Source organism: Mus musculus, chromosome 5 (genome assembly GCF_000001635.26).
Source record: "Mus musculus strain C57BL/6J chromosome 5, GRCm38.p6 C57BL/6J".
Lineage (NCBI taxonomy): Eukaryota > Metazoa > Chordata > Mammalia > Rodentia > Muridae > Mus > Mus musculus.
The window spans coordinates 37,697,015-37,718,624 of record NC_000071.6 but is presented as its reverse complement, the minus strand read 5'-3'; the positions used below and the strand labels follow the sequence as shown (position 1 = coordinate 37,718,624).

Sequence of the window (21,610 nt, the reverse complement as noted above, 5' to 3'; positions counted from 1 at the left end):
CTGATATGGCTATTACTTTCAAATGCATATCAGCCAAGTATTCTGTGATAATGCTTCAAAACACATAGCTTTCTGTCACAGCTTCTAAGAGCTCCTCCCTCTCTCGCCTGAGCTAGGAGGCAGAAGATGCCCACACAGCAACTCATGATCCAAGGCAACAGCACACACTCATGCCATGCTCACTGTGTTCCAGAGATCACTATCAAGCCCCTTATTCCCCAACATGAGCCCTGAGAAGGTAGATGTGCCATTAGTCCCATTGCTCAAATGGAGGGACTGAGGCCAGAAGAGATTGTACGATTTATTCATACAATAATACCCCTAGAATGGGGTAAAGACTTGGCACTGTCTGAATTTCTCCCACTGACTCTTGAGGTGTTTCCTGTGTTCTGCATTTGGCCATGCTGGATCTGGTGTAGCTTGGCCACACCACTGAAGCTCTTTGGTGCAAGGAGGAACACGTGTGCTTGTCTTTATTAACCTCCCATCAGGCGCTCTTGCTTCTTTTATACATATTACAGCAACCTGGGTATCATCCCATACCACAGAGGAGAACCCCAGGACTGGCACACAAACATCAGGTGTGTGTAGTCTTCTAGATGAGACCAATTGGATGAGAAGCAGTTAAGTCAGTCAGGTGAGGGTGGAGCCGACTCCTTTTTCTCCCCCTTCCTCCCCGTGGAGTCTAAAAGTTGTGTTGGTCAAAAAGGACACGGTGGGGTAGAGGACAGAAGGAAGGGAATAGGTTTGGAAGACCCAAAAAAGAGCCTTAGCTTTCTCACAGTGGCTCCCAGTGCCCAGCAGGTGGCAGGATGTGGCCAGAGATAACCCGACCCTGGGAAGTCTGGGCCAGCAGCCGGTGCTGCCAGGTAATGTCTGCCTCCTGGGGAGTTTGTGCCGCCCACTCTGGCCCCAGCAAGCCTAGGGTCCTTAGGCATCCTGGTCTCTGGAAAGACAATCCCCGTCCCTCCGCCAGCTCCCTCAAGCTCGCCCCAGCTGCTGCAGAAGCCCAGACCCAGATGTGAACCCTGCCCCAATCCGGAGGACCCAGACAGGCAATTTCCAAAAAACGTACTTTTTTTTTTTTTTTTTTTTTTTTTTTTTTTTTTTTTTTAAACATAAACGGCAGCCTCATAGGCCTCAGTTTCTTAATGTACAACGAGAGAGGTTACATATTAGACATCGATTGTCTGGGCCCTCCTTTCACTCATTTAAACATCCCGGAAAACAAAGAAGCCTGTGGCGGAGCCAGTGGGTGAGCGCAGTTCTGAGTCTATACGAACTGTCAAACGCTGCGGGTGGGGAGTCCCGGGAACCCAGCAGCTCCAGGGAGGCCCCTTCCCTCGGAGTCCCCGCCTACCCGACTGTGAAGTGGGGGGCGGTGGCTTCTAACTCTTGGCTGAGATCCGGGTCCACGCCCCCTCCTCCTGCTGCACGCCCTCCCACCCTCCTTTCTCGCCTCTTCCTCCTCCTTTTTCCTCACCACCGTTGTGAGCAGAGCTGCACGGTGGTCTGGGCTCAGGGAGTCCCCGGGTTTCCATCCGTGTATTGTGCGTCATGGAGAGAATCGGGTGAGGGCTCAGGGGGTGCGGTGATCGCAGCGGGGTGACACCCTGGAGGAGGGGTGACCACACGGTCCCCATCCCTGCCCTGCAATCGGCCCCCTCCACACACGCTACAACCCTGGCTGGCTGCTCTCACCCAGGCTGCATCCCAGGGCTCTCATCCTGCACACTGCATCCCAAGAGCATCCTGGATCCCGTATCGCTGTGAGAATCCTGCATCTGACATCCCGAAAGGAGAGGCCGGGCATGTAGTAGCGGCAGTAGCGGCGGAATATGGGCGGGAACCACTCCCACAAGCCCCCAGTGTTTGATGAGAACGAAGAAGGTAAGAGCCTCCCTAACAGGAGCCGCCACTCCCCACATCCCCTGGGCGTCCCTTCCTTTTGCTATCCTTCACTGAGCGCCTGCTGAGTGTAGCGCAAGGGTCTCAGCACAGCCTTGTCAACCTCGCACTGGCTGTGCACCGGCCCAGTGCTAGGCATAGAGCTTCTACTTGGCCACTTCTTAGGCTCTAGTGCTTTTTGGAAGCCCAGATCATGCTGAACCTAGAGTTGGGACAGAAGACTGGGAGAGGAAAAGGGGACTCAAGGTATCACTTGGGGGAGGGGGCGTCACAGGGAAGATCTTGCTTCACAGTAGAGTAGGGGGCGTTGCTCCTGCTCAGCATTCTGGGACTCCAAGGTGGCCTTTAGAACTTGAGGATAACACAGAAGTGGCCTACTGGGTGAAAGTGCACAACGCACAACGTGTGTGTGTGTGGGAGGGGGGGAGAGGGAGAGAGAGAGAGAGAGAGAGAGAGAGAGAGAGAGAGAGAGAGAGAGAGAGACCCCACCTATTTGGTATCAGGACCGCATATTTGGTATCAGGACGGCATAAGGAAACTTTTTGTAGCTGAAGTCAGTGGCTCTGAGGAAGGAGCCCTGCTTGGGGCTAGCTTCTTGGTAGGGAGTATTGTAGGCTATCAACCTTGTATAGATGCCTGGTCTGGAGAGTCCTTGTAGCTAATGGTGGCAGGATTTGGTAAATGGGTATTTGGCTGAGCAAAAGTGTAAGAAGTTTTCTTAGCATTTACTTTCAATATCATGTGTCCTGGGACTCAACCCCTCTGAATCCTCATTTCATCCGTATCTGTGAAGGTTCCTAATCAGGTCGTTGGAAGTTCAATCATTACTCACATGTGGAAAGTGTCTTACAGACACCTGCGTTGGTTAATAACCTACTGTGTGATAACATACACTGGCTTCTCTCTGCCTATCTATCTCCACCGTGCCCCAAATGCTAGGCATCCTGAGCTTTCTTTTATGTCAGCTGCTGTGCTGGGCTTACTCAGTCCTCACAGATCCCAGTGGAACAGGTACTTTTCTTGTGGCTGTTTTGTAGGGGTGGGAGAGAAATCGAGAGAGACAGAGAGAGACAGAGAGACATACACAGAGAGACACACACAGAGAGAGAGAGACACACACACATACACATACACACACACACACACACAGAGAGAGAGAGAGAGAGAGAGAGAGAGAGAGGGGAACACCCCAATCATAGACTAAAACCTGAAAGCTGAGGTCATCCTCTGTACAGGGTACATAAGGTTTCTAGAACCTTCAAGGCTGGCCCTCTCAAAACGGTGAGACCCCACTTAGGTGCAGACACCTGCTGATCCAGCCAGGTAGTCCTTCCTTGCAGGAGGCCATGTCTGGTGGGTCTGAATGAACATCCTTGGTGATAGGCAGGGAGGGCTCAGTATGGCTACAGGTTGTTTGGTAGCCCCGATCTTCTTGGTCTTCAGACTGGAGTGGGCTAGTAGAAGCCAGAGACAGTAGAGGCTCTGTATGTGCCAGAGGGAGTTAGGACTTCCATGTAGCTTTGCCCCCGTTTAGAAGTCCATGGGTATAGCCCGAGTCAAGGTCACACTGATAGTTTTCTTAACATCTCTATCTTTTAAAAACAGGTTGAGTTTTACATGTATACATCAGGTTTTCATCGACAGTTATTTCGTCTAGCACAATCCTGATATTAGTTCTCTTCCTTGAAACACACCTCTACATATAACACTAGCATTTATTAACAATTAGCACTCTGAAATCATACCTAGTTTTTTCCCTGCCCCAGAGAAATTTAAACTCACCTTAATCAAATACCCCAAAGTATTGTATATTATATATTTGTGTGGTAGATCATAGATTTCTAAAGAAAATAAGTCTCTAAATTAAATAAAAGAGTTTCTCATTGGGTGTAAAGACAACAATGGGATACCTTTAGCCTGTAACTATATTTTATAATTATTCTTGTTTGATGTCACCATTTATTACTCCCACCTTACAAAAATACCAAATACGGTCAGTAAGACGCCCCCCCTCCCATATCTAATGTCTATGTGTTTTTTTTTTTTTTCAGAAAAGTACCCCTTTCTTTCATGCTTAACTCTCAGAGGGGACTTGCCACCTCTGTGGCAATGACCCCATTCATGCTTTCTTAGCTCTAAAATATTTACTGTAATCGATGTTTTGGTTTTCCTGTCTTGGTTTCCCATCCAGATTCTGTCAAACTTGGGTAAGCCATCTGTTTTGGTGCAGGGTGAAGTACAAGTCTGGGACTCTCCAGTGCAGTGGAGCATGAACACATGGGCCTTCCAGCCATCCCCACGCATTTCCTGTGCACGTGTGGAGTACAGTCTGCCAGTTCATGTATTCCATATGCATTTACATATAATCTTTCTCACACTTACTCCATGCTGGGTGCCAGGAGTGGAGCCATTGCAGAGGGGTCCTCACCCTGGGAGGGTAAACTCTTCTCTACACTCGAGTCTTGCAGAAGTGTCAGCAAGACTTTCCTGGGGAAAGGCATTTCTAAAGATGGGAACAGAATGTACAAAGGCAGTTGGTAAAGATAAAGCAGGGTTCATTTGGGAATCTGGCAGAGCCTTTTGTGCATCCGAGGAAGGTGGAGCCTTAATCAAAAGCCCCTGAATACCAGACCAGCCTCAAAGGGTCCAGGGTTATCTGGATGTGTGGAGTTGATCTTTCAGGAATTCTGGAGGTACTGAAGGGTTTTAGGCAGGGGGTAGTGGGAGTCAGTGAACCAGCATGCTTCCCCAAGCGGCTGAGGTGCTAGCTCCTAAACACACCTAATATTAAGGACTCAAATGGATAAACTACAGCTGGAAGTTTGCCAGTGTATAACTGTTCTCCTTTCTCAGAGGGTGAGGGGGCGGACATGGCACTTACTGTGTTCTGATAACAGTTGTCATGCTAAAGCCTTCAGCAAGAAGCTCGGCAGGGCATGTTCATGTCCCAGGAAGAATGGCTGTGCCAAGGTATTGGCAGTGTTTCTCTCTTAGTGGCATGTGAAATAGCAGTGTGCTTACTATAATGGCATCTGCGGTAAGGTGGAAGTTGGAGCTTTCCCCCACCCGAGCCTCTTTGAGCGAATGATATAAAACCAACAGCACATGCTTTTGCTGGAACTCACTGGCTTGGGCCACTTGGTCCCTTCTGTATCTGCTTCAAGCCCTGGTCCTGGCTAGCATGTAGATTACCAGCATGGCCTCCATGCTGCCCTCCTGCCTTGTCATCTGGGTACAGAAGCCAGGTCTCTGTTCAGTTCCCCTCTGTCTCACTCTTCTCTGGTCCTAGAGGCAAGTCACATGAAAATTAGGATGAAAGTAAAGTCCTGCATATGCCCACTCAGACCCACCGTCGGGGCACTCACTCCCTTCTTATCCCAGCCAACTTTGAACTTGGTCCATGTTTCCCTCCCCCTCGCCCCCCCCCCCCCAGATCTTCACGAGGGCTTCACTGACCTCTCTGCTCTCTGCTCACCCCTTGCTGCATTTTCTTTCTGCCAATCATCATCACCTACCGTACTATTGGCAGGGTTATTTTCTTAATTACCAGCCATGTTGGTTTTCTGTCACTGTAACAAAATACCTGAGCCAAACAACTTCTAAGGACAGGTCTGTTTTAGTTCATAGTTTCTGAGGGTCTGGACCCTCATCACTTGGCTCTGCTGGTTTTAGCCTGTGGTGGGATGGCATTATGGTCATGGCAAAAGATATGTGTCCAGAAAAGTAGCATCCCGGAGACAGAAAGAGACAGGAGGAAGCTAGGGTCCCAGGATGCCTTCTAAGGATGTCACCAAGTCACTACTTTCTGCTTCTGAATCCATGTCATTTACTCATTGGTAGAGAAAGGCCAGTGAACTGAGGACAGGTTGAGGGGTAAGTGAATGGATACACCGAGGAAAGCCAGCTGGACATCAGGAGGACACATCTTAGGGAACCTGGCAGCTGGTTGTATTGCAGCTTGTCTGTGATACAATAGCTGACAAGCACCTTAAAGAGGAAGGGCTTATTCTGGCTCACAGTTTAATGGGACACAGTCTGTCATGGGAAAAAAAAAAGGCTTGGCAGCTAGATGGGGAGTCCGCTGGTTACATTATATCTGCACTTAGGAAGCAGAGAGGGGACAGGAAGTGGGGTTTGTTTGTTTATATAAATTGTAAAGCCCACCCTGTCATAATCCACTTCCTCCAGCCAGCTCCACCTCCAACAGGCTCCACAACCTTTCCAAATGGTAACACCAGCTGAGGACCAAGTGTTCAAAAACACAAGCCTGTGGAAGATGTTTCACATTGAGGCCTCAGCACTGCTGATTGGTTATATCGGTCTCGACGGTGAAGGTGCCTCTTGGGATAAGTCAACTTACACGTCTCATTTAAATGAACAAAGAGGGCTGGTCAGAGAGGCACAGGGGTTTTATAGCAGAGTAGCAACCGGTGTGGCTCACCTTTATCAGGTCCCATCTCCCAAAGGTTTCACCTGCCATTGGTGGCATAGGTGGGTAGGTAACCAAGTCTTTGGCAGATGGGCCTCTGGAGATCTTTTGCTTCCAAATCATGGTGCAATGGGTCTTCTACATCACTGCAAATGCAGTAAGGAGGAAACCAAAGGGTAGGCTCGTGAAAGGTTGGAGCTCTGTTGAGATGGGAACTTCATGAGAATTCCTGTGTCTCAAGGTCTAAAAGAACCCCCGGAGTAGAACTGAGATGCTAATAAACTCTGTGCATGTGAGTGAGTGCCAATCTCTTCAGCCACAGCTTAGTTCGGCTTCTCCAGTAGTCTCTGGAACCTTCCCTCATTCGTCTTCTGCTTTCCTCTGCATGTTTTATGCTAGGACAGACTTTCTTCTCATGGAACCCACCAGCAACTGCGATTCCAAGTGGAGGAGAGAGCTCATATCCCTCAGATCACTGCAGGGTCACCGATGACTGGTTCCTGTTAAGACTTTAACCATTCTGTAAGCAGGGAGATCGGGTGCACTAAGCAGCCAGCCCAGATGTTTAGGCCTTGTTTCGACACTGGGTAGAGTCACCTCTACTTGAGACACTCTGGTACATGTGGGGAAAAAAATCTGAAGAAGACCAGAATGCCAACAGAAGGAGGGCAAGTAGATGTTGCAGTGAGTCCAAATATTGTTCAAACAGTGATGACACCAACAACCACGACCGAACTTAAACCACCTCTCCAGCTCTTACCAGGGAAGGGCACAGTGGTTTGGGACTCTCCAACTTATGCAATTGTTAAATCTCATGTTAGTCAACTCTCCACTAGATACCAACGTATCTGATGTAAATGGTTTGTAAAAGACAGTTTATTTTGACTCATAGATCTGCAAGTTTCTACCCTTGATCAATCAGCCCCCGCTGTTTCAGATGTGTAGTGAGGCTGGTCACATGTTTCATGTGGTGGAGGAAAACCTTCTGCTATGAAGCAAAAGTGAACAGTAGAACCAAGGTAGAACTCTCCCTGAGGGCAAGGCTCCAGTAGCTGGCAGACGTCCTATTTAGGGACCCCTATCTTGATTGTCTCCCACTATGCTGGGGAGTGTGAGCCTTTGGGCAGCGTTCAGCATCCAAAGAGTATCACAGACCACTTTTTAAATGAGTCTGCAACCTCTTTGAAGAGTGGCAATGGCTTGCTTTTTTTCCCCCTTTTCACCTGCCAGGCCCAGGATAGAATCACTGAAGAACATTGGGAAGCAATGCCTGAGTGTAGGCTGAAGGTGGTCCCTTATTCTCTCTCTCTCTCTCTCTCTCTCTCTCTCTCTCTCCCTCCCTCCCTCTCTCTCTCTCTCTCTCTCTCTCTCTCTCTCTCTCTCTCTCTCTGTGTGTGTGTGTGTGTGTGTGTGTGTGTATGTGTGTGTGAATTTTCTGTGTCCCTCTGGGTTCTGAAGCCACCGAGGAGTGAACACAGAAGACATCACAGTTTTATCTTATAAGTGGCATTTGTGTGGACTTTAGAGTGAATTGGGCTTCCTGCTTCCGTTCTCAGGTTTCTATCTTGGAACAAACAGGCAGGGAATTGAGTGTGCAGAATGGATGGTATGCTGCAATCAGCTTGGCAGTTCCCAGTCTCAGGATTCAGGGAGCCCAGGAGACAGCCCCACACAGCAAAAACCGAGGTGTGTGCACCAGGCAGTCTGTAGTGTTAAAACATTGTTTGCATGCAGTGACTCCAGATATCAATTTTCCTTCTGTTGAAAGAGGCAGAGGGCTCCCACCTCTCGTTGCTGGGTAAGACGCGACTCTTGCTTTAGGGGACAGCAGAAGAGAGTGGCTCTTTTCAGGGAGGGAATTGTGTGAAGACAGAGGCAGGATTGATCCCCAGGTGGAGGAAAGGTTTAAATGCATCGAGAAGAAAGGGAGTGGCGTTAGAGGAGGATGAGTTGTCCTCAGCTAGCACTGAGGCTGCCATGTTCCTCTGAGAACGGGAAAGAGCAAGAGGCTGAGTGTTCGATGGGTGCTTACAATTGAGGCTTTGAGCCCTGGACAGTGGAGATGGAGAAACTGCTCCTCAGAGGGATCTTGGGGTCCCCCACTTCACAGGGTATACTAGTTACCATGGTAGTGAGGGAAAGTTTACAACAGCAAAGGAGAGTCAGCTACCTAAACTACCAATGAAGGGAAGCTGGGGTCTTTTCAGGCAGAGTCATCCCAGCCAAGGAAAACATGAAGTCAATGCCACCATCAACTTGGGAATCTTTCTCCTTCCAGCACTTGGCTTTTTGATTTTCCTGAGTGTCCCAGCTCATTGGGGATTTTGCCTTCTGGCTCATTTTGCCAAGATACCCTACCAGAGAAGTCATCAAAGTAAATGGCTTACCTTCCCAGGGTGGCTTGTTAGGGCCAGCACAGCATTTCTTCTGCTTAAAATACAGAAAAAAACAGAAGACTCACTTTATTTCTAATTATGTATGCGTGTGTCTGTGTGGGTGTGTGTACTTACTCACAGTTGTCATGTGAGTGTGATGTCAGTGGAGGCCAGTAGAGGGTGTCAGATCTCCCAGAGCTGCAGTTACAGGTGGTTGTGAGCTCCCTGGTGTGGGTGCTGGTATTCTGGAAGACCAGCAAGCATTCTTAACTAATGAGCTATCTCTCAAGTACCCCTTTCTTGGGAAAACTTCAAAGTTCCTTGTTTGCTCTGAGATTGTGAGGGACACGTGAATGACGTTGATCCAAATGGTCAGCATTGTTCTGTATCTTATCTCAGGTAAAATATTTACCAGCTGGTAGGCGCCACTTCCTGTCTGTCTATCTTAAGACAAGCACAATTATCCAAAAGGCAGAACTTTACTTCTGCATGGCTTGAAGGGTGTGAGAACAGCATGGACCAGAGGCCACACCCTTTACCAGCTAGCCGGGAACCACAGAGACCTGCTGCTTTAAGTCAGGGAGGCTTCCATATGTCTATGGAAATAGTATGTGGATTTTTCTCTGGCCAAATGCAATATTAAATCAACTGATTTTTTAAAAGTGTTAAACCAACTTTTTAATATTGTAATAAATCACAAGTTTTAGTTATGGTTTCTATTGCTGTGATAAAACACACACAAAAACAAAACAAAAAGCAAACAAAGCAAAACAAAAACCAGCTGGAGGAGAAGGGTTATTTCAGCTTTCAATACCCAGGTCATACTCCATTACTGAAGGAAGTCAGGGCAGAAACTCAAGGAAGGAACTTGGAGGCAGAAACTGGTGTGGAAGCCATGGAGGAATGCTGCTTACTAGCTTGCTCCTCATGGGAGTCTCAGTCTTCGTTCTTATAAACCCCAGGTCCACCTTACCACTGTGGCACCACTCACACTGGGCTGGACCTTCCCACACTAATAATCAATCAATCAATCAATCACCAATCAAGAAAATGTCCTACAGATTTTCCCATGGGACAATATTATGAGGTATTTTTGTCAACAGAGGTTCCCTTCCCCCAAATGACTCTACTTGTGTCAAGTTGACAAAGAAACAAAACAAAAGAAAACCTAACCAGGATTCCCGCTTGTTATGGTATAACATTGTCTTGGATTTGATTTGCTAGTATTTTGTAACTTTTTCAGAGGAAGATATTATAGACACTAATTGATTCAAAACAGATTATGAAAAATACTCAGTGGAAGTACAACTTCTAAAAACGACAGGAGGAGAATCTAAATATCAGGGCGGTTCTATAGTTCTATGCCCACTGAGTCTTTCTAAAAAGACAAGTGTAAGTCTAGGTGCTTAATAGGCATAGCTTCCCAGATATGAGAGAGAGCAACCTTTCAAAAAGTCTCCAGAGAATGGGTGCAAAGACTATCTTAAAAAAAAAAAAAACACGTTTTGTTAATTAACAAGTATGTGTTAGCTTGCATGAATTTATGTGCACTGAGTGCACGCAGTACCTGTGGAAGCCCAAAGAGGGCAGCAGAACCTCTGCAACTGGAATGATAGCAGGTCGTGAGTCTCCATGTCCAGGCTAACAACTGAAGCTAGGTCCTCTGCAAAACTAGCAGGTATTCTTAACCACTGCACTCCCCCCCCACCCCCCAGCCCCAAGAGTATCTTTCTGATGGCTTCAGTATCATTTTAGTGATGTTAAAACTGGTGCCATTAGCAGAACTGTAGATGGACATTGCTATCTTCTGGAAGGATTTGTGAAGGACTGCTACAATGTATAAATTTCAAGTTACAGACACATGTCGCCCCCAACATCCTTATCTCTACCTAGTGTCTGTAGCATCTGTAGTACCGGCTCCTTTTTCAATTCTGGTTTTGACAGTTTGTACTTCCTTTCCCAATTATTTTTCTTGATTGATCTTTGGTTTTTCAGCTGTTGGCTTTAATTTGTATTTGTTTAGTTCCTATTTGATTTCTTTGTTTAACTGTTTCCCACCTCCACCGCCCTTTTGAAACAGTTCTATTTCTGGTTCACCCTACTCTTATTTCTTATTTTGTATTTCATTTAAGTGTTACCACTAAAATTATTTTCCCTTGACTGAGTTATTTCCTTTGGCATTCCTCCTAGTGTCTGCCTTCTACTGAAAAGTTTCCCACTTTCTATGTGTCTTAAAATGTCTGGATTATTTTGTGGCTGTCAAGATCCATATTGCTATTTTCTCCTTCAGCAGTTTGAAGTAGATCCCGTTGTCTTCTGTCCTCCATCATTCCGACTGCGAGGTGGCAGCTAGTACTGCCTTTATTCCGTTCAAGTTTATTTTCCTTGTCTGCCTGTCTTAAGGGTTTAGATTTTAAATTTTTCTTGTTTTCAGGAGTGCAGCACAATGTATCCACCTGTGAGGTTCTGGTTGTTTCCACATGTTCAGAGGGCTTCCTGCATCTACTTTCATGTGTCTTAGCGTTGGAGGATTCTTCTTTTGCCTCCTAATACTGTCCCTGATGCTGACTGCCCCCATATCATCACATTAAGAGTACAGGGGCATGTGCCTTTCCACAGAGACTCTGTGTAGCTCTGTCCAGAGTTTTATGGCTCAAGTCATCTCTTTCTTTGAGTCTGAACATTTTCTCCCAGCCTGTTTATTTTAATCACTTCAAGTCTGTCTTGCAACCATCAAGCTCCTTGTGTTAACTCTTGAGTTTCCACCTCGGGAACTGCTGACTTCATCTTTTCAATGTTTTCCAATTCCCTGAACTTGCCTTGCAGTTTCTTCAGCACACCAATTGGTAATTTCATTTTTTTCAACAACCCTGTGGATCTTCTATTTCCTATTGCCCGATTTTGTCCTTCTTTCTGTGTGATTAATATGTTTTACACAGTAGTGTGTACCGATAAACCATATAGTGTATAGCTACAGATAATTTTATGAATTACTTGAAAAGTTACAGAGATAATGTTAGGCTTCAGAGAATGTTGCCTTCACTGCAGTGACCTCCATATGGCAAGCAGTCAGTCATGTTTCATGTGAATCCTTATAGAGAACGGAGTGAGGATATTGTAATTCCATGAGAACAGTCTTGCTACCTTTGTTCCTAGAATGTAGCCTTGGATAGTCCTGAGGTATGTCTGGGGTATTGGGCAAGCCTCGCATTGGCAGGCCTTCATGTTTAGTATTGGCCCCACCCACTGTCTCTGAGGGCATCCAGCTCTACTGGCCTTTCAGTCTCTCAGAATTTTCAGTTTTGACAGAACTTCTTGAGAAGCAGCCCTTCTTTGAACTGGCCTTTCTCCTGCACATTTGACCTGAATCCCTTTTCCCCACTGTGAATGCTATCATTCCTCCCGATGGATTTTCCAAAGATAAATTGTGTGTGGTCATTATAGCTTCTCTTCAGTCACTGAGTCACTGGCCAAAATGACCCAGACTGCTAGAAGTCACTTTCTTCCTCAGTGTTTGCCAGTCTGTAAGAGCTGCTTGCAGAGAGACATCTATGGCTCCCGACCTTCTCCCACTTTAGCTTTCCTCACTCCCACAGCCTCATCCTCAGCCTCCCTTCCTCTCCTGGCCATGTTTCCCGCCTCTCTGTGTTACTCCTCAGGCTGCTGCGTCTTGAATCCTGGCATCACCCTAGTGAAATGGCGTTTGTGAGTGCCTTCATGACCTGTTGGTTCTTCAAAACAGCAGATTCCTGCAACACACTTCTTTCTTGGACACAAAATTAAACCACCCCTGAACTTACCACCATACAGGAGAAACATAGCATGCCAAGTTCTGTTGATGCCCCCTGGACATTTCTCCCTCCCCCTTCCAAACATTCTTGTCCCTAGACAAGAGTGTTTAGTTTGCATTGTGTTCAGGAATCATAAAAAATGGTCAGATGTTTTAGGCATTCTTTTGTGATTTGCTGCTCTCACTGAAGACCAAGTCTTTAAGATTCATCCATGGGGCTATAGATACCAGGAGTCTGTTCATTTTGTTGCTGTATAATGTTATATTGTGTGACCTTTAGTCACTTGCCTCCCCCTTCAAGATATTTGCACAGTTCTTTTTTTTTTTTTTTTTTTTTTTTGTGTCTGGTGAGCAACTCTGCTGTTCATAACTCTATGCTCCCCCGACTCACATGAGCAAGAATCTTTTCAGGAGTATGCTAAAGGAGAACTTCTGGCAGACAATAGGTACGTGTGCAGTTTTCTAAGATCTCTGACAAATGCTTTCCAGAGTGATGTATCACCAGGAAGCTGTGCACAGTCACTCCCCAGTCTCTCGATGAGCACTGTGCTATAGAGACAGGGCTTAGTCAACATGTCCCAGCCTCACACGCTCCGCCATCTTCTTTTAGTCTCAATTGATTCTGCTTCCATGGGGACGCTGACTATATCAGTCTGTTTAACAACATCTAACCAAATATCACCTCTGCCAATTGACACTAAGCTTTTGTGATTGAGTGTGCATTATCCATTTAAGGCACATCTTAAATTGAACCAGACATTTAAAGTGCTTGAAAGCTTTGGGGGACAGATGCAGGCTTGGTGACATATTGTGGTGGCTTGAATAAGAATAGCCCCCACAGGCTCAGATATTTGAATACTTAAATCATCAGGGAGTGACACTGAATGGATCAGAAGGATTAGGAGGTGTGGCCTTGTTGGAGGGGGTGTGTCACTGGGGATGGGCTTTGAGGTTTCAAAAGCCACACCAGACCTAGGCTCTCTGCCTGCTGCTTGCAGATCAGGCTGTGGAACGCTCACTTAAGTCACCAGCACCACCATGTCTGCCTGTGTGCTGCCATGCTCCTCACAATGATGATAATGGACTAAACTTTTCAAATGGTAAGAAATACCCCAATTGAGTTCTTTCTCTTATAAGTGCTGCCTCTGTCGTGGTGCCTCTTCACAGCAATACAACAGTAACCAAGCCATGCCTGTAGCACAAGTACTTCGGAGTCAGAGGCTGAAGGATTTTAAACTTGAGGGCTGCCTGGTCTACATAGAAAGATCCATTCAGTTGGAACTGCGTAGCTAGTGGTGACCACACAAGACAGCCCATCTCTTTTGGCTTTGCAACCATCTTGTGCTACGAGCTTCTCACTTTGTTGGTCAGACGAGCACGCAGCTGCCCGGCATTTTGGCTTCAGTGTGTTCTCTCCTTAAGGAACCAGAGGTTGTTTCATGAATTTAGCTCTTCCTTGTTTTTCTGTTTCTGCAAAGGGCCATTTCACAGCGTCTTCCTTTTTTCCTGGTGGAAGTGTGTGCTTTTATTTGCAGAGGTTTGCTGCAGCCCTACCTGACCTCGTAAGTTGCATGCATTTGCTCTGCCTTCCGCTGGCCCTTTCTGGTCCTTCGTGAGGTCTTCATCTTAAGGTGGTTGTATTCACTGAACTTACTTTCCCTATGGCCTGCGGCATGTTTTCTTCCTTGATGACGACTGTGGGAGGGCTCAGCTCACTGCTGGCAGTGCCATGTCTGGGCTGGCATTTTCTCAATTGCAGTTCCTTCTTCCCAAATTACTCTAGCCTGTGTCAAGCTGACAGAAAACTAGCCAGCATAGCACCACTCTGGTTCAAGCACTGCACAATGTTTGAACTCCAGAGACCTCCCTCCTCCAGACGTTTGTATTTAAGGGCATAGCTTTTGCCGAGGGTAGCCAGCATAGCTAATTCACTATAATGATGCCAGTTCCTGGCTTAACACTTTCAGTGTCCCTCCCTGGTCTATTAGCTAAAGATGAGCATTGCAATAGGTCTTGGAGTCCGTTGGTGGTCCAGAACCTGTTCAGCTCTCTCAGTTCATCTTTACTGAGTTGATAGTAACTGGACTTAAAATTCCTTGCCCAAACACTGACACAGGGCAGCTGTGTTAGTTTCTTCTCCTGTTACTGTGATAAGATACTCAAACACAACTTTAGGGGGAAAGGACCAATTCTAGCTCACAATTCCAGTGCATCGTGGCAGGGAAGTCACAGCGGCAGGAACATGAGGCAGCGAGTCACACTATATTTGCAATCAGAAGACAGATGGGGAAGCATGCCTCCTCACTAGGCTTCCTTCACTTTCTCTACACTTAGGAATCCCAGAATCCCCTGCTTAGGGACAGAGCCAGCCACAGTAGGTGGATCTTCTCATTTCAATTAATGTAATCAATAAAATCCCATAGACCTGCCCAGAGGCCATGCCCCAGGTGATTCTAGATTTGACAAGCTGACAATTCAGGTACCCAGCAAGTGTCCCATGAAGCCAGAACAGGCTTCTTTACTATGTCCATCACAGCTGCAATTCTAGTAATTCTGAAAATTGATATATGGTCTTCCTCTCACCCCTTAGGTTCTGTTGCCTTGTGGACTCTCCTGTGGGTCTTACCAGCCCAGAAAGTCACTGTGCTGCATTTAACTTTTTATGAATATGAGTCAAAATAGGCAAGCAAAAGCCATGTAATCTTTCAGAAGTTACTGGTATCTTCTTTGAACATAGCTCAAGGAGATAGCTCGTCAGGGTTTGAAGAGCAGGTAAAAGAACCATTCCTAGTGCTTTCAGAAGCATTTAAAATACACAGTTTGGGATGGATTGTGATGGCCAATTAAAAGGAAGCATCACTGTATAGCTTTGCTATGGCTTAATGACAGAAAGAGCCAGAAGAACACAGCTTCTTAGAGAGGTGCGGCACAGAGAAGACACACTGAAGCTTAATGTTGTATGTGTAGAGGCTTGGGGGAAAACCGTTCAGTTTGGAAATATATTCAACATTTTACAACAGTCCATTGAATCTGGAGATAGCATCAAGAGAAGGCTGCTTCCCCAAAAGGCTCTCATATAAAAATGCAGAAATGTCAACTTCAATAGATAAATGTGTCTACCATAGAAATGCAGAAGACATTAAAAAGTGAGGCAATGTGGTTTCTCCAAGCATTTATGATTCTCCTGCAACCAACTCCAAATATGCTGAGTGGGATGAAATAACAGACAAGAACTTAAAATAATGATTCAAAACATCAATGAGTTTTTAAAAGGACAAAAAAAAAAATCTTAACACATCCAGGAAGATAGCAAGAGATGTGATGAGAAGTCTGGCAGAGGGAGGGGATTGATTTTGAAAAAGAAACAAAAAAATAAAAATCTCAGTGAAAATAAGAAGTTCAGTGTCCCAGTTAGCTTTAGCTGATAACTTGACACAGCCTAAGATCATCTGGGAAGCGAGTTTCAGTTGAGTGATTGCCCAGATCAGGCCAGCCCATAGACATGTCTGTAAGGAATTGGCTTTTTTTTTTTAAGATTTATTTATTTCATGTATATGAGTACACCATAGATGTCTTCAGACACACCAGAAGAGGGTATCCATTACAGATGGTTGTGAGCCACCATGTGGTTGCTGGAAATCGAGCTCAGATAGTTAACTGATACAAGAGGGCTCATCCTACTATGGGCGGCACCATTCCCCAGGAAGGTGGTCTTGAGCCTTTTCAAAGAGGTAGTGAAGCATGAGCCTGAGTGAGCTGTAAAGCAGCATTGAGCTTCAGTTTCTGCTTGAATTCCTGCCATGGTTTCTGTCAGTGATGGACTGTGACCTGAAACCTGAAATAAACAGTACAGAAACTCAAACACTTAGTAGTAGTAGTAGTAGTAGTAGTAGTAGTAGTAACAACAGTGAAAGGTCTTATCAACAGATTATACCAAGCAGAGGGAAGAATTTCCAGGGTTTGAAGGCAGAGCTGATAAATTATAACATCAGAAAGTAAAAAGCAAGAACAACAGGCATGAAGAAAGTACATGAAACTTTTAAACCTGGGATGGGACTAAAAGACCAAACTTAGCTATTTGGGGGGCAGAAAAAGGTGCTGAGGCAAAAGTTAAAGGTACCCCCCGAAAAACCCCCCAAACTCTACTAAATGATAGTAATGGAAACTTCTCCAATATTGGGAAAACTCTAGACAATCAGGTATAGGGTACGTTTAGAATTCCAAACAGAGGAGTCCAGAAAAGAACCTCTCTGTACCACATTAGAGTTAAGACTCCAAGTGAACAGCACAAAGATAGAGGATCGCAAGCTGTGTTAGAAAAATATAAAGTCACTTCCAGAGGCAAACCTGTCAGAACAGCAGCAAAGTTCTTAACCAAAACACACCAGCCAGGAGCTCATGAGATGATGTGCTTGCTCCAAGCCCTGAAAGACACCTGGCCATAGTTCTAACTCTACCCAGCAGAGCTGTCTTTTAGAGTTAAAGGAGAAATAAAGACCTTCTAGGATGGACATTAGCTAAAGGAGTTTATGATCACTAACCTGACATTAAAGAAGATATTTAGAGGAATTCTACATGCACAAAAGAGGAAGATAACACAGTAACAAGAGTATAGAAGCAAACAAGTCTTAGCAGAAGTGTAGATAATCGAGTCAGAAAAGAATCAAACGTTAGAAAAACAATAAGATTATGACCCTGGATGTAAATGGTCTTAGTGACTCAAATGAAAAGATGCAGACAGGATGGGTGGCTTTAAAAGCAAGATCCAACTTGCTTCCAGTAAGAACCATACCTCACTCACAAATGCCTAGATACAGAGGGAGAATAATGAAAACGGTGTTCTTGGTACACAGAACATGGAAGTAGACAGGAGTTATGTCTGGAAAAGGAAATTTCAGGCCAAGTAATTTTTCAGCTACTTATCTAACAGAGGATTAATATACACAAAGTGCAAAGATCTCAAGTTCAGCACTGCTGTGTGAGTGAGGTAAGGACCTCTGGCCTTGTAGGACTGGCTGTGTGTGAAACTCTACATAGGAGCTTGTGAATACACAAAACTTCTTTTGATAGAATCTCTAAAATAGAATAGCAAACAGATGAGAAACGACGATAAGAACAACCCCTCCCCAACCCAAAACCAACCAAACAAAAAATAACTAGGCATGGCTAAAACAGAACCAGGTATTGGGAAACTGGGAGAGGGGAGTGAGAGTCAGCTCAGGGGGTAAAGGGTTTGTAGGCAGGGGTGAGGACTCACTGCCCCTATAAAGCCTGGAGGAGTGGCTTGCATCTGTAAACTCAGTGTTCCGTGGTGAGATGAGAGACAGAGATGGAAGAGCTTCTAGAAGCTCACATGCCATTAGGGCTGCTGAAGTAGTGTATTAGGGAACAGCAAGGACCCAGTCTCACATAAAAAATGACTGACAGCCGAGGCGGTTCGGTGCCAAGCACACATGCACCGTGGCGTGGCTATGTCCACCCAAGTGCTACAGGAAGAACCACTGCAAGATGCCCAGGCCGAATAACTGATTCGCAGGCTGAGAATGAACTAAGTCAAGCAATGTTTCAGCAAAACCTTGTGAGCCGTTGGGAAACACTCCTGCCAGCTGGGAAATGGCCAACACCATTAGGTATCTTTGGTTGGTTGATGTGAAACTGATGTAACAAAATGTTCTGTTAAAAAAGAGAACTAAAATCTGAACATCAAAAAAGCCTGGAGACAATCAGCAGAGAAGCGTAAGCAGATAGTTTTCCAACCACACACAAATTGCCAATAAACACACGGAACACAAAGGTCAGCTTTTACAGTTGCCACTGTAATGCCAGTAAAGACCACAGAGAAATTCCAGTCAGCCCCAGTCAGACGGCTTCCATGTAGGCAACTATAGTGGGACTGGGAGTGTCGCTCAGGGTTAGAGCAACTGCCCAGCATACATCAAGCTCTGAGTTCATCCCCAGTGCTTGCCAAAACCACAAAGAACAAATGCTGTAGGATGAGGGAGGTAAGGAACCTTACACAGGCGCGGTAGGAATGTAAATTAGTCTAGCCACTACAGAAGTCAGGTGTGCGGCTTCAAAAAAACCTAAAAATAGAAGTGCCATGTGACCCAGATCCAACTCCTGGCCACATCCCCAAAGGAATCAAAGTCAGCATATAGCAGCGACACCTGCTCGTGTTTATCACTGCTCTGCTCGTGACAGCTCAGGCATGACGTCAGCCCAGACTCCTGTCAGGGAGCGGACGCCAAAAGGAAGTGTGCGCTGCACGCACTGTAAAGAATTACTAAACCACAAAGGAGAAACAAACCGTATCATTGGCAGGAAAATGGATTAAATGTATCATTAATAATGTCAAATAAGTTGGACTTAAGACTAATTTCTCATGGTTTCAAATGTAGGATCTGGGGATGGGGGGAGCATTGGAAGTAGAAGGAGGAACAGGAAGGGACCAAGAAAGTAAGCCGGGAAGAGATTAACCAAAGATCAAGTGAACACTATCATAGTAGTACCACACCCTGATGACCAGGCATGTAAGTCTATAAGCCCATGGGAGCCATTTTTCTTCAAACCACCATGGGTGTCTTCCTCAATCACACTCCCCTTTGGATAATCTCTCATTTAACTTGGAGTTCACTGAGCGGGCTCACTTTCCAGGAATCCTCAAGGGTTCTCCTGCTCCTGTCTCCCTTGCTCTAGAATGACAAATGTAGCAAGGGTATATCCCACCACACCTGAGGTTTTTTTTTTTGTTTGTTTGTTTTTAAATATGGGTTCTGGAATCTAAACCTGGCATTCATGCTTGTATGGCAAACACTATACCAGCTTGTTAGCCTCCTCCTCCTCCAATGACAGTAAATGCCTTGGTACGCCTTGGTGGACATCTTTTGAGGAGAACAGCAAGTAAATAAAGCACAGAAGAGCAGGGCAGTGGCTGGGGTGCTGAGTGGGGCTGGCACACTGGAGAGGCTATCAGAGTGTAACCCGCTTAGGCATTTACCTGTGACCTTAAATGATGGCATGTCTCTGAAGATAGGTGACCTTCCACATTTTCCCCAGCACTACTGTTGTGGGTCTTGGAATCAGCTTTTGAAAACACTATAATCTGCCCTCTGACTCAGTCTAGACATGGCCAATAGGTCTTGAGTATTTGTGTAACTGAGATGTGCCAAAACTCTTGTCCTTCATGGAACATCCCAGTGGGCATGCTTGCTATGCACATAGATCCTGGATCCAGCTATCTGAGCCTGACATCTATTGACTGGGTAATCCTGAGCGTTTTTTACCTTTCTGACCTACAGCTTCCTCATTAGTAACATGGGGGGGGGGGGCAGGAAGTTGTCAATGGTACTTTGTGAATCACATATATCTGATAGTTCTATAGCAGGGAAGAGTATGTTGTGTAAAGTTTACTTAGATTAAGTTTGTGACTAAAAGTCATGCTAGAGAGGGTAAGAACAGATTTCGGTCTGGACTCAAATCTTGTTTTGCTATGTATTAGCTGAATCACTTGGGTCACCCGTATACTGTCCCTGAGCCTCACTTTTTTCCTCTGGAAAATGTAGGTGAAGTGAGAATATATTGGGTTCTTCCTGTCTGAAGCCAAGAGTTCAAGCAGCAAGTGTCAGGTGAGGTGGTGGCTTGACCTTGCCCTCAACTCAGCTACTGCCACTCTCTGCCACAAGATGGTATAAGACTCCCCACCTGCTGCCAATCCATGTCATAGGATGGTATAGGACCCCCCAGCTTCTGCCAATCCCTACCATAGGATGTTAGGCCCTCATTTCCATATCTTAGGAGACACATGCTGGAGATTCTGCCCTCTGACTACTGTAAGGGGTCGCCATCACACCTGTCAGCAGGGCCAAGCTGTGTTCAGGGAAGCCAGGGACAGGGACCATCTTCCAAGTGGACCCCTCTGATGTCCATCCAGTCAAGCTCAGAGCATCCTGGAGTCCTGCTGTTGCTAAATTCCTTGTCAGATCCTGGGGGGAAAGGAGGCCCATAGGGGAGGCTTTAAGGAGGGTTAGACACAGAGCTTGAAGGCAAAGGAGTAGAGTCTGGATAGCCAGAGTCATGGGCTGCATGTGTCCCGTGAGTAAGGTTCGCCAAGCCCTGGCCCTCTTAATTCAGGACGTGACCTTGTTTGCTGACACAGAAGAGTGCCAATGAAAATGCGGGCATGAGCCTCTAATCCAGGCTACCTTTTCTGTGACCCAAACAAGAGAGGATGCGATAGTGTTCCTTGGCCATTCCATGCCTGCTAACACCACAGTTTCTTCCTATGCGTAAATCAGAAGGCACCGTTTAGCAATGGCACACTCCATTACCCAGATGTTTAGCCAAACCTGAGTTTTGCCAAGACTGCACATAGTGTGTGTGTGTGTGTGTGTGTGTGTGTGTGTGAGAGAGAGAGAGAGAGAGAGAGAGAGAGAGAGAGAGAGAGAGAACTGTGTTTTGAGCGCCATACCTGCCCATATTCCTACAGGGATTCACTGCATCCCCAGGTGGCTTCTAAGCCTGTGCTATGATAATATTTTCCAAGCAAAATTTCAGAGGTAAGAGCGTCAGTGGAGTGGGAAGCCAAGTCGTGGATATTGCACAGGCTGCACACCCACACAGCTGGCTCTGATCGCAGAAGAGCCAATACCGTAGTTTTAATCTGGGGACTGTCGCTAGGTTTCTGTGCTGGCTGCAGGCTGCAGAGTGGGATGATGGGAAGAAACTGATGACCAGAAGACATGAAAATACAGCATAAGTGGAGGAGAGTTATGTGTGCCTGTCTTTGTTCGAATGACATTAGTCAGGGTTCTCTAGGGAAACTGACAGTATGACTAGGAGGGTCTAGAGAGGAGGAGCACTCGCTATGTAATCATGAGGACCAAGGTGTAGACCAAGCACCCACATAACAAGCCACCATCCCCACACAGTTACAACTCCACCTCCAAGGGATCCAAAATCTTCTTCTGTCCACCATGAATGCAAATGTGCATTCATGCACACCTATACACACACACACACACACACACACACACACCTTAAAGAGGAGGTTATTAGGTTTGCTTGTACAATAGTTAGTCCAGTAAGGACCATCTGCACACTGGAGAGGCT

General features: G+C 46.0%; 1 protein-coding gene across 1 annotated transcript in view; it reads left to right on the top strand.

Annotated features, from left to right (window-relative positions):
- Positions 1-1,471: 1,471 nt before the first annotated feature.
- Positions 1,472-21,610, top strand: part of Stk32b (serine/threonine kinase 32B) — a 270,329-nt gene continuing 250,190 nt past the window's right edge. Inside the window, exon 1 of the mRNA NM_022416.2 lies at positions 1,472-1,890. Coding sequence (NP_071861.1) covers positions 1,839-1,890 — 52 coding nt within the window. The 5' untranslated portion in view covers positions 1,472-1,838. The remainder of the gene's footprint in view (positions 1,891-21,610) is intronic.